Source organism: Muntiacus reevesi, chromosome 1, assembly GCF_963930625.1.
Source record: "Muntiacus reevesi chromosome 1, mMunRee1.1, whole genome shotgun sequence".
In the NCBI taxonomy this organism is placed as follows: domain Eukaryota; kingdom Metazoa; phylum Chordata; class Mammalia; order Artiodactyla; family Cervidae; genus Muntiacus; species Muntiacus reevesi.
In genome coordinates, this window is record NC_089249.1 from 168,581,176 (window position 1) to 168,595,225 (window position 14,050).

At 38.0% G+C, this 14,050-nt stretch overlaps 1 protein-coding gene across 1 annotated transcript in view; it reads left to right on the forward strand.

The window, feature by feature from the left end:
* Positions 1-244: 244 nt before the first annotated feature.
* Positions 245-14,050, forward strand: part of PSMB2 (proteasome 20S subunit beta 2) — a 34,329-nt gene continuing 20,523 nt past the window's right edge. The window contains exons 1-3 of the mRNA XM_065916639.1: positions 245-462; positions 4,850-4,972; positions 8,001-8,071. Coding sequence (XP_065772711.1) covers positions 372-462; positions 4,850-4,972; positions 8,001-8,071 — 285 coding nt within the window. The 5' untranslated portion in view covers positions 245-371. The remainder of the gene's footprint in view (positions 463-4,849; positions 4,973-8,000; positions 8,072-14,050) is intronic.

Genomic DNA, 14,050 nt, shown 5'->3' on the forward strand with positions numbered 1-14,050 from the left:
GGCAGACGCATGTGCTCGGCACTTTATATAGAGCGCGTGATTTCCTCCTCAAGCGAGTTTTAAACTCCCAATTATAAATAAAGTAACTAGGTATCACGTAACACTACGTGAGGCAAGTGCCCAGTACTGCCGGGATCGCAAGAGACCAGAACAGGTCAAAAGCCAAGAACAGCGTTTTACGCACTAAACGCCACGCCCACTTTTCAAACTCTCGCGACAGTTGTACGTCATCCGGGAGCGCCGGTGGCCAGGACTGTCGCGGGGCGTGCGACGCGCGGATCTCTGATCGGAGGTGCTGTCTCACCCGTGAAGCGGAGAAGCCGGCCAGCCCCGCGCTCGATTCAGCCTGCAGTCCCCGGCCTCCTGCCACCATGGAGTACCTCATCGGCATCCAGGGTCCCGACTATGTCCTTGTCGCCTCCGACCGGGTGGCTGCTAGCAATATTGTCCAGATGAAGGATGGTGAGAGGAAGCAGGGGAGGCCCGGCCGGGCCTGGGTATAGGGACAGCCGGGAGGAGCTCGTGGGAGGTTGGGTGAGTACCGGGGAGGTCTGGGCCATGGAACCTCGACTGCCCTGGTCAGCCCTTGCGTAGTTTTAGAATTAGGAGACAGGCAGACAGGCTTAGGGCCTTGACTTTGGCTCCTCCCAGGGCTCCTGGGTCAGTATGTGCTCCAGCTTTTGCTGAATGCTTACTAGGCGGGAGTTGCTTAAGGAACTCAGTTTAAGTGTTTAAGCGCCAGCCCGGCTTCAGGATTCCTAGACCCCCTAGTCTCTGATAGATTTCTTGTTGTCGGTGCTGATGAGGTTAGATTGTGACAGCATAAGGTGGGATCCTGGGGAGAGTGAGAGATTGTGGGACTAGAAACCTGCCGTTTCCCTTCCACTGTCTGTATCTTCCCGAGTCTTAGCTCTGATCCTTCCTTTTCAGAGCACTGGCTACCTAGTTTTCCTTGTATTTAAGTAGCTACTGGAGTTAGGAAACTGGAACCCCCGTCAGTCATTTGCTTTATGACTTTGCACAAGTTATTTCGCAGTGCCCAAGTTTCCTCATCTGCTAAATAAATCAAGATTAGTAACACCAACCTAAAAAGCTTGTTGAGAGGGTTGAGTTGAAAAAGTTTTGTGCAGATGTTTAACACTATGACAGATACTTTGTAGTAAACATACTGAGCACTTGTATAGGTGTTATTTTAAGCAGTTTGCATTAATTCATTGAATCTTTTGAAATGGATGCTGTCACATTGACAGTTCTGAGGCATAGAGGTTAAGAAACTTGCCTAAGGCCTCAGGTGACAGAACCCAGGTTCAGCCCTATGCAATTTGACTCCATATTTTTAAAAGATTTTGGTTGCTTGTCTGCGGAATCTTAAGAATGTGTTTTCACGATTCATAGATATTCTACTTTTGAAAAAGTATTAATCTGTTGGCCCAGATGATTTAATGTTCATTTGACAAATAGGTTTGGAACACCTATATGTCTGTTACAGTGCTAGGTGCTGAAGGGATGCAAAGAAAAATAAGATGTGGCCCTTATCTTAGAAGTTACAGTTTAATAAGGGATTCAGATATGTGTACAAATAATTATAACACAAGCTAGAAAATGATGCTGTGTATGAAAAGTACATTCAAACTTCTCAGGTAGTGCAGAGAAAGCAGAGATAGTTTTTATCTACTCCAGAGGAAGAAGAGATCTACAACTAGATCTCTAGTTGTAGAGACTAGGGACGGCTTTGAGGGCAGGTAACAGTTCATTCTTGGCTTAAGGAAAGAAAAGTTATTAAACTGTTAAACTTTTATGGTGTGGATTGTGTTCTTTGAGTCAAATTACTTTATGAAATTCCATGATATGTTTGTAGAAGTTTTACTTGTAAACCATGTTTTCCAAAGTAGTCAGTTCGTTTTTTAAGGGTATATCTGTCCATTATTTTGAATACTAAGGCCTTTGACATGCAAGTGAGTTTAGCATGAAGTAGTTTCAGTTCAGTTCAGTTCAGTTGCTCAGTCGTGTCTAACTCTTTGCGACCCTATGAACCGCAGCACACCAGGCCTCCCTGTCCATCACCAACTCCCGGAGTCCACCCAAACCCATGTCCATTGTGCCAGTGATGCCATCCAACCATCTCAACCTCTGTCATCCCCTTCACTTTGTGCTCTCAATCTTTTCCAGCATCAGGGGCTTTTCAAATGAGTCAGCCCTCCGCATCAGGTGGCCAAAGTATTGGAGTTTCTTTTTTTTTTTTTAGTATTGGAGTTTCAATGAAGTAGTTTAACAGTAACAAATTCAGTACGTTTATAGGTGTTCTATTTCTTCATAATAATATATATGAAGCCACTTCAAAAAATAGAATGTGTTTTAAGCCTACTTACATACACAGTACTTTTAGGTGTTATAGGGTATGCAGTGTATTTGGTATAATCCATAAAGGGGTCTAAGACATTAAGAAAACCAGGAAATAAATATCACAAGATGATTTTGTATGATAAAAAGAAGTATCACCAGTGAGTATTAGGTTAGCTTTTAAATTAATGGTTTCAAAAGTAAATCCTTATGGTATTCAGAGAAATCACTGTGGTATAGAAGATGAATTTGAGTTAGTTCTTTAAAAATGCTTGAAAATAATTGTACTTAGCTCTAATTTTCCCTATAGTGTTTTCAGATATAAAAATGTTTATGATAGAAGCTTTGGAATTGTATAAGGACTTTTTCTTACCTTTCATTTCATGAAGAAACTATATAGGGTAGGCTGAAAATGAATTAACCTTTTGAGATTCATTATTCTTCTGGTATAAAATGAGAGTGATGCTTCCAGTTTTTTGGTTTGTCATTATAAGGTATTTTGATACTATAGAGAAGATGTTTCCCAGAGATTGCTTGCTTGTTAAAGTGGTGCAATATTTCAGTTTGGCTACATGCCACATTTCATTTCTCTTATCTTCTGGCCTGTATAGAATTGCTTTTAAATTTCTCACAGTATCTCAGCTCACACAGATTGCTCTTTTTTTCCCCCTGAATGCCTATAGCATATATAATCTGAACTTCATTGTCTCACACTAAGTATGATAATGTTGTACATGTACAGTTTTCCCCACCTATGAGTTAAACAGGGGTAGGTGACAGTATCTTCATTTTACACACTTGGAAACTGGCTTAGAAAGGACAGATAATTTGCTCAAGTTCAGACTTGAGCTCTGCTAGACTTGCTCAACCCAGGCTACGAAAATCTCTTGGGTTCCAGTCTAAAGTATTGTATGCTTACATTGCTTATTTTTTTGTCCACTTGTTTCCTGTATGTGGATCTTGTATGTTCTTTCTCAAGGATCAGAAATTGCCTTGAGTTACCTAGCCTGTTTCCTGCATGATTTAGGGAGTCGTTAGCATCTTCTTTTTTGCTTTTTATTACCCCCTTCACCAATCACTATACAATGCATGTTTAAAAAACACTTTTTTGGCCTTGAATTAAGTTCATTTCAAAATTGAACAGTTGAAGAGATTACTGTTTCAAAATTTAGCATTTCTTCTAAGTATAACATAAATTCTTTGTAAACAGGCTTTCCCCCCCAGATATGAAGCTTTTTTTCTCATTATGACAATAAATATATTAAGTAGTGTTTTCTTACAAAGATGGTGCCTATGAAGTATAAACATTATAGGAAATATTCATAAGCATAATGAAAGAAATAAAAATTGCCCATACTTCTGCAACTACAGGAACTCAGATGCCAGCAGCATCTAATAACTCTTTTGGTTCTTTTTCTTTGCATAGATAATTTATCTATAAGTGAATTTTTTCTTTCATAAACAGTCTTTAAATCTTTAAAGTCATAGTCTTTAAATCTCCTGTAGCCTTTAACGAATAAGTGTTTGAATCTAGGAGTTTCAAGGCAGCTTGATACTATCTGCAGGCACATTTTCTGTGCACTTCCCCCCTAAAGTCTAGGAAACCTTATTACTGGTATCTCCAGTTCTCAAATACTTGTAAAGTATTTGACTATAGCATTTGTTTTTTAAATCCTGTTAAGAGATTTTGACATTTCAAAAGCTTTCAAACAGGAAGCATGTCTCCCAGCGAAGATTATTCAGCACTATTTGAAAAAGGAAAAGTGAAAGTGAGTAAGATAGGGAGATTTAGCTTTATTCTGAAGCTACCCGGACTGAATGTGGAGTTTTCTTCCTTGGGCACTAATTTCTATCTGAATATTTATTTATCTGTTTAATCTGAATGTGTCTGGTTCAGCTAGATAAGATTAGAGTGTTGAGATTTTTGAGGTATTTTTAAATAGCTTAGTGCAATATTTGTTAGGATTTTTGCTTTGGTACTCACTGTAACTTTCTCTTTGCTTTGTAAATGGAGTTGGTTTACTTTTTAAGGTGATTTATATTCTCAGTTGATTTTTTGTTCTTCCTTGAGATGGTTCCTTAATTGCAGCACTGGTTCTTTTCATATATGCTTTTGTTTATATAATAATTTACACTCCTATTTGTAGAGACATTTCAGGGTTTTGGAATCTTGAGCCAAAGATAATGGCCATTGGCTTGATTCCTTCAGTTTCTTTAGTTGTTGTTCATTGCATTTCAAAGTGCCTTAATGTTTTTATGTATATTTTCAGTTATCAGCTTTTATATATATTCTCCACCTGAAATTGATGTTAATAAAATATGCAGATGAATTTAACCTGGAGAGTGGAAGAGAGTAATTGATACAGTTGCCCATCAAAGTCTTCATAAAACAGTTATTCATAAAATTCAATATGGTAATTGATAAGCCTCTTTGTAGTTGCCGTGTATGTAATAAGAATAATTTTCTGCTAAGATAATTTCTAACACTGTGTGTTTCTTCTTTGAGCAGATCATGACAAGATGTTTAAGATGAGTGAAAAAATCTTACTCCTGTGTGTTGGAGAGGCTGGAGACACTGTACAGTTTGCAGAATATATTCAGAAAAATGTGCAGCTCTATAAGATGCGAAATGGTGGGTAATACTTAGAATGTGGCTTTGGTGGTCTTGTCTTTAAAGTGTACTGAAAGAGAATATTCTATACTGGCAGTTCTATACATGTGCTCTTATTTTTATTTGAGTCTTACTGTTTTTAAAGCCTTAGTTAGATCCTCCTTCTGGTCCTAAGGATTTTCTACAAAAATCCCAGAGCAGAAAAGAGAACTATTACAACACTGATACACTGGGGATAAAAATAACCCCACCTTGAAAAATGAGCATGATGATACGAGATTTTTAAGTGTTAGAGAATGTGACTTGAGCTACAGTATATACGAAATCTCAGAACTAAAAGACCTAAGTTAAACTTGGTTACTGTTTTTTTATGTGACAAATCACTTATCCTCTCTGGACCTTTACTTTCCTTATCACTAAAATGGCATTATTGGGAATTCCCTGGCAGTCCTGGTTGGGATTCTGTACTTCATTGTAGAGGGGATTGGTTTGATCCCTTGTTGGGGAACTAAGATCCCACAAGCTGTGCAGCGTAGTCAAACAATAAATAAATGGTATTGTTATAATAATATTAATGAATAGTATGTATGAAAATGCTTTGTAAACTTTAGACTCTGTGTAATTATAAGAGATTTACTGTGTCATAAAAGGGTTCTGCCTTGCCTCTCTGATAGGTTCTTATCTAGGGAGATAATTAGAATTTTTGTGAGATATTTTGTGAACTCTCTGGGGCTAATAAACTCTTAGCCGCTGGTAAAGCCTTCCTGTGAAATACTAGCCACTAGCCCTTGGATCCAGGGAAGTTTATAGTGATGCTTCAGCAGAAAAGAAACTTCCTTCCAGTTACTTACTGCACAGTGTAATAATACTCTTGTACATAGAACTGGTATAAATGAAGGAAATTTTAATATAATTGTATGTATAAAATCACTGGATATGATCCATTTGTATAGTTTTTTAGGTGGCAAGCTTAGCATCATGTATTCAGTTCTATAAATATTTTTGAGGACCTCATCCATGTTAAGCCTTGTGTCTAGTACCATAGAGAATTCAAAGATGAATAAGGCTCAGTTCCTGCCGTTAAGGAACCTAAAGTACATGGTATTTAGATTTAAGCAAGTTTAGAATACTTTTTTTTTAACTTTTTATTTCCTAATGGGATATAACCAACTAACAATATTGTGATAGTTTCAGGTGAATGGTGAAGGGCCTCAGCAATACATGTTCATGTATCTTTTCTCCCTCAGATTTCCCTCCTATTCAGGCTGCCACATAACACTGAGCAGAGTGCCATGTGTAAAATACTTTAATAATTATTTTTTAATGACTCCTTGTTGTCTGCATGGTCCCCATGAAGGGTCTCAGTGTTTCTGAAGTACAGTTGGTAGAGCAATACTTCCCTGTCCTGGCCCAGGAGAGCGTGGAGTAATAAACAAGAGAGTTTCTGTTATGTAACTCTCAGGGTCTAAAGTCAATGCATAAAACACAAATTGTATATGGTTAGAATTGCCCTTAAAACTCCTTAAGTTGTATTTTGTGTATGTAACCCTACACAATGTAGCTTTTGCATTTAAAATTCAATCAGTTCAGTTGAGTAGCTCAGTTGTGTCTGACTCTTTGTGACCCCATGGACCGCAGCACGCCAGGCCTCCCTGTCCCATCACCAACTCCTGGAGTTTACTCAAATGCATGTCCATTGAGTCAGTGATGCCATCCAGCCATCTCATCCTCTGTCGTCCCCTTCTCCTCTTGCCCTCAATCCTTCCCAGCATCAGGGTCTTTTCAAATGAGTCATCTTTTCTCATTAGGTGGCCAAAGTATTGGAGTTTCAGCTTCAACATCAGTCTTTCCAATGAACATTTGGGACTGATTTCCTTTAGGATGGACTGGTTGGATCTCCTTCAGTCCAAGGGACTCAATAACTGAGCCAAAATAAGGGAAAGGAAGAAAATCTATATGCAGATGGTCAGGCATCAGACTTTTCTGCCTTTTAAGATAATTGTGAAATCCTTAGCACTGTTTAGAGAGTTAGAGAATTGACAAGTATTCCTGCTTGTTCAGAGTTGTTTTCATTATAGTTTAACATGTACTAATAGACTTGTAAGGGTAAAATTCAGTAATATATGTGAAAGCACCTAGTGTAAGCTCTGAAACATAATAGCTGTTCAATAAATATTTGTTAGAATTTTAATCTGCATCTTACCTGATGTGATACTGGTATTTCAAACATTGTAGGCAATAATCACATGCAATCTTTCCAAACTGGCATTTTCTTGTGGGTCTGCTGAGTTGTGGGTCATTCTTGTGATTTTTGACACTAGCCCCATTTTATGCTGGAGTGTTAATGTCCAGAGTGTGTTACTAAGGCACATCTGATGCCATTCCTCTGGGCTGTACTTTGCTTGGCATTACAACTTTATTTATAGAGGTTTTATGCTGGAGAGCCTCAATTTTTAAAATGTTACAGATAGTGATAGAAATAATTTTTCCTCTGTGGCTTGTGCTTTTGAAAATCATATTACACTTCTTAATAAAATTACTTCACTTAAAAAAAGAAAACCTTATAAAGTATGACTGAGGCCATTCTAATTTCCAGCCTGTTTTTCCCAGTATCTTTTTTAAATAAATTAAAAATATTATCATCTCAAGACCTTTTTTATATATATATAAAACATCTGTATATATTTGTACCTCTTTCCTTCTGCAGAGGAAACCACAGTCTGTTGCTGAATGAATAGCTTAATCAGGGCGATGAATTCAGTCTCACTGTAGAATAGTTACCTTAGTTCTGTTTTATGCCCAGTAATCATTGCCGGTACTAACTAGCTATTTCCCAACTGTTGACAAAGGCTACCCACTCCAGTAGTCTTTCCCTTCTCCAGGGGATCTTTCCAACCCAGGGATCAAACCCAGGTCTCCGGCATTGCAGTATTCAGCCTGGAGAATTCCATGGACTGTATAGTCCATGGGGTCGCAAAGAATTGGACACTATTCAACTTCCACTTTCACTTTTCAACTGTTGACAATAAGTATGTATCTCTTGTACCAGGTTATGAACTGTCTCCCACAGCAGCAGCTAATTTCACTCGCCGAAACCTGGCTGACTATCTTCGGAGTCGGGTAAGCAATACAGCAAGCAGCCTTAGGAACAGAGAAATCTATGCTTCTTTTCTATTCCTATTACTCACGAGTAGTATTTTACCCTTATTTGGCCTTCCTGAGCCCTTCCTATTGCTCTTTGTTATTCTTCAGTCTTGTGGGATTTGTTTTTTCTTTTTGCATAGTTGCTAATTAAAGCCCAGAGGGTGAACATAACAGTTGCAGAGAATTTGGAGGGGGTACACCAACAGGAAGATCTGGCAATGGCCTTTTAATTTTCAGTGTTTTCACAGCAAACCATGTGTCTTAATTCCTGTGGTTGGATTATGTGGTGGTGGAGATGAAACCTTAAAATACTATTATATACAAATTTTATTTTGAGAGTAACCGTGCCTTTCTGTGACTCTTCTTGCCAGTGCACACAGAATTATTCCTCTTCACTTAGTCCGGCCTTGTTATCATCTTAGAACTGTCTTTGTTCCATTGACAGCATGTTAAAAGATGCAACATCTTAAAGATTCAATGAAAAAAGAAAGGGGGAAAAGAGGATTGAATGTATTAAAGATTTTGTAGGATGTGCCAAGAAAGTTGGTATGATCGCTGAAGGTGTGTAGTATTCCCTTCCCACAGGGACTCAGTAAATAGAGCTCTGCCATGTGACTTTAGCCCCCGTGCCTGTTTACTCATCTATGAAATCGTGATAGCTTCCTAACCCCACAGGAGTGCTAGGATAATGAATGCTTGTAAATCATAATATTTAACATTCATATGACTTTTGCCCAAAGCGTTTTGCTTAATAATTTAATCTACTCACTAGTCTGCGGAGATATATGGTAGTTAATTCTCTATCGCTGATAGGAGTGAAAAGCGTAAGTGGCAAGGGGATCAGCTGCAGGTCACGCAGCAGGTCAGGCGGAAGCCGCACTGATGGTGCCGTGATTACTGGCCTGTTCTGCCTTGACAGCGACTTGGTGTTTCAGTAGTGTTTCTAGAACATGATTTTTTTTTCATCTGTACTTATTTAAGCTGATTTATGACAGATCAAAACAAGTACAGGTTTTGATTTGTTACACATTACAGGTTTTAAAACAGTTTATTTTCTAGTGTCTTAATACTGAATTGAGAACTTCTCAGTAAATAGAATCTTTCTTTGCTAGCTTCGACCAAGGAGTTTGTGCAATGTGAAAAATTGTGAGGTTTGAAGAGAAGCTAAAAACAGATGAATTGGGTAGAGGGGATAAATTTATATACATTGTTTTAATCTGGGTGAAAGATCAGTGGCTTTTCTTATTTACTCTTCCCCAAGAGAGGTAAATGGATCAGATACAACCTTCCCTGCTTCTTAGAAGTTCCTGTGGTATTCAGTAGAGAGTATACTGCGGCTTGCTGTGTAAAATATCCCTCTGACTTGCCAGGCAGAATTGGAGTAAGAATTCCAGCTTTGGGCACAATAAACACTTTGTCTTAAATGCTACAGACATTAAGTGAGTTAAGCTTCTTTTAGAATTGAGATAAGAGAGGCAGTGTGCTTTATGCAAATGTAGTGAATCCGGTTAATCTCCTAGCAGAAATGTTTGATGTCTTAACAAATAAATATCCCTTGTAGACAGTGACATGGGGCTCTAGTAAACATTGATTACCTCTGCCTTGTGCTTCTAGATCCAATCCCAGCTTCGCCACCTTCCAATCAAATGAGATTGTTCTAAAATACTAATTCATATTTCATGCATTTTTTTATGAGGAGAAAGGTGATGGTGGTTTTTCAGTCTTCCCAATAAGTACAAAATCAATAGATTTGGTATTTTTATATAGTCACACCATTTGGCACATGATACTTATTTGAGTCAGCCAGTTACCATGCATAACTTCATGCCTGTAGCTCAAATTGTTTGACCTGCAGTTTGCTATGTGCTGTGCTGTTTGCCGATCTTATATAAATTGGTTCTTTAAGATACAGACAGTTTAGCCTGTTGGTTAAACACAGTATCTGGAATTACACTGCCTTGGTTTAAATCTTTGCCCACTGACTTGCTAGCTGTGTCTTTGAACAAATTCTAAGCTTAATTTCCCTACTTATAAAATAATGGTATCTACTTCATGGAGTTATTATGAAGATTAAATGAGGTAATCATGCAAAGCTGTTAATACAGTGTATGACACATATACCTAATTAATACATTTATTTGATAAATAAATTAATAAACTTGCTTTTATGATGCTGTTACTGTTTGGTTAAAGAAGCAATTTAATAGTTTCCTATGGGAGATTGTTTCTTGTGCTATTTTAGTTCAACAATCTGCTAGTAAAGAGTGCTATTAATAAGGAAAATAAAATTAAACCAACATTGATCATATATTATGTGCTCAGCTTTTTTCTAGATTGACATAATCCAGCATAGTAGCTACTAGTCATATATGGCTATTTAAATTTAAAATAATTAAAATTATCTATCAATAGATGAATGGATTAAAAAGATGTGGGGTGTGTATACACAAACACACACAGGCACGCACACTGTGGAATATTACTCAGCCATAAACAAGAATGGAATCTTGCAATTTGCAACAATATGGATGGACCTAGAGCATACTATGCTTAATGAAAAAAGTCAGACAAAGACAAATACTCTGTTACCATTTTTATGTGAAATGTAAAAAACAAAATTAAATGTATATAGCAAAACAGAAGCAGATTTACAGATACAGAGAACAAACTATTGCTTACCAGTGAGGATAGGAAAGAGAGGAGAGGCAAGATAGGGGCATGGGATTAAGGAGTACAGACTACTATGTATAAAGTAAGTAAGCAACAAGGATATATTGTAAAACAGGGAAATGTAGCTATTTTATAACTTTAAATGGAGTATAATTATAAAAATATTGAATCCCTAGACACCTGAAACTGATATAATATTGTAAGTCAACTATGCTTTAATAAAAAAAACTTGCTTCAATTTAATTTAAAATTCAGCTCCTATGTGAGAGTCTCTTGAACTTTGAAAGAGAAATAAACTTTTGTTTCTTTAAAGAAAAGACTGGTTCCTAAGTCACAGTAGTCACATTTTAAGTGCTCAATAGCCACTTGTGGCTAATGGCTATCAAAGTGGAAATTATAGATATAAAGTTTGAAAACTAGTGTAATTGAATGATTCCTGATACAGGAGGCATAGCACTAGCTCTCCCATGAGCTAGATTAAAGAACATATTTCTTGGTAGAAAGAACATATGGGTAATTTTTACAGTTTCTTTCAGCTCCAGATAGCATGATTTAAAGATCTAATGTCAAATACTGCAAAACTATAGTAATCAAAACAAGGTGATATTGGCACAGAAACAGACATATAGATCAATGGAATGGAATAAAGAGCCCAGAAATAAACCCACGTACTTTCGGTCAGTTAATTTACAACAAAAGAAGTGAGAATATACAATGAAGAAAAGACAATCTTTAGCAAGTGATATTGGGAAAGCTGGGCAGTTAAATGTAAATCAGTGAAATTAGAACACTTTCTCACACCACAGAATAAACTCAAAAATGGTTAAAGACCAAAATATGTAACATGACACCATAAAACTCCTATAAGAGAACATAAGTAAAACATTCTTTGACATAAATTATGGCAATATTTTCTTAGATCAGTCTCCCAAGGCAAAAGAAATAAAAACAAAAATAAAGAAATGGAACCTAATCAAAATAAAAGCTTTTGCACAGTGAAAGAAACCATCAGCAAAATAAAAGGCAACCTACGGAATGGGAGAAAATATTTGCAAATGATGTTACTGACAAGGGGTTAATATCCAAAATATATTAACAACTCATAAAACTCAATATTTAAAAAAAACTATTTAAATAGTGGGAAGAAGATTTAAATACACATTTCTCCAGAGAAAATATACAAGTGACCAATAGACACATGAAAAGATGCTCAACATCGTTAATTATTAGAAAGTGAAAGTCACTCAGTCATGTCTGACTCTTTATGACCTCAATGGACTGTGTAGTCCATGGAATTCTCCAGGCAAGAATACTGGAGTGGGTAGCCATTCTTTTCTCCAAGGGATCTTCCCAGCCCAGAGATCGAACCCAGATCTCCCACATTGCAGGCAGATTGTTTATCAGTTGAGCCATGAGGGAAGCCCAAGAATACTGGAGTGGGTTGCCTATCCCTTCTCCAGTGGGTCTTCCTGATCCAGGAATCAAATGATTCCTGCATTGCAGGTGGATTCTTTTAATTATTAGAGAAATGAGAAAGGCAAATCAAAACTGCATTGAGGTATCACCTCACACCAGTCAGAATGGCTATCATCAAAAAGTCTAAAAATAATAGGGATTTCCCTGACGGTCCAGTGTTAGGACTCTGTGCTCCCAATGCAGGGGGCACAGGTTTGGTACCCACTCAGGGAACTAAGATCCCACATGCTGCACAGCACCATCAAAAAATAAAAATAATAAGTCTACAAATAATAAGTGATGGAGCACATTGGAGAGAAAGGAATCTTGTGCATAATGGTGGGAATGCAGATTGTGCAGCCACAGTGGAAAACAGTATCCCTAGAAAATTACAAGTTGCCCTATGATCCAGCAACCCCACTTCTGAGTGTACAGCCAGAAAAGACCACAGCTCTAATTCGAAAAGATACATGTACCCCAGTGTTCATAGTAGCACTATTTACAACAGCCAAGACGTGGAAACAGTCCAAGTACCCATCAACAGGTGTTTGGTTTAAAAAGATGTGGTATGTATACCCAGTGGAATATTACTCAACAGTAAAAGAGAATGAAATAATACCATTTGCAGCAACAGGGATGGACATAGAGAATATCATATTAAATGAAATAAGTCAGGTAGAGAAGGACAAATATTCTGTCACTTATATGTGGAATCTCAAAAATAATACAAATGAATCTATATACAAAACAGAAACAGACTCACAGACATGGAAAACAAACACACGGTTACCAGAGAAGGGGAGGCGTGGGGGTTAAACTAGAAGTGTGGGGTGAGCAGAGACAAACTACATAGAAGAGATAACAAACACGGATTTTGGAAGAAAAGCTACGAAAAGTCTAGACAAAGTATTAAAAAGCAGAGACATCAATTTGCTGACAAAGGTCTGTATAGTCAAAGCTATGGTTTTTCCACTTATGTATGGATGTGAGAACTGGACCATAAAGAAGGCTGAGTGCCAAAGATTGATGCTTTTGATCTGTGGTGCTGGACTGCAAGGAGATCAAACCAGTCAATCCTAAAGAAAATCAATCCTGAATATTCATTGGAAGGACTGATACTGAAGCTGAAACTCCAGTACTTTGGCCACCTGATGCGAAGCACTGGCTCATTGGAAAAGATCCTGATGCTGGCTAAAACGGGGCAGGAGGAGAGGGAGGCGATAGAGGATGAGATGGTTGAATGGCATCACCAGCTCAACGGACATGAATTTGAGCAAACTCCGGGAGATAGTGAAGGATAGGGAAGCCTGGCATTCTGCAGTCCATGGGGTCGTAAGAGGTGGACACAACTTAGTGACTGAACAACAACAGGAAACTATATTCAATGTCTTAAAATAACCTATAACAGAAAATAATCTGAAAAAGTAAATAAATATAACTGAAGTCACTTTGCTGTACACCTGAAACAAACCCAAGGTTGTAAATTAAAACTATACTTCAGTTTAAAAAAAATTCTGACATCAAGACCATAACTAGGACTTCCCTGGTGGTCCAGTGGTTAAGAGTCCACCTGCCAGTGCAAGGGACATGGATGTGGTTCCTGGTCCGAGATCTCACATGTCGGGCAGCTAAGCCCACATACCACAATTACTAAGCCCACACTCTGTAGCCTATGAGCCGCAACCATTGAGCCCAGGTGCCACGACTCCAGAAGCCTGTGAGCCCTAGAGGCCGTGTTCCACGAGAGAAGCCACGGCAGTGAGAAGCCCCTGCACCACAGTGAGAGAGTAGCCCTCACTCACCACAGCTAGAGAAAGCCTGACTGCAGCA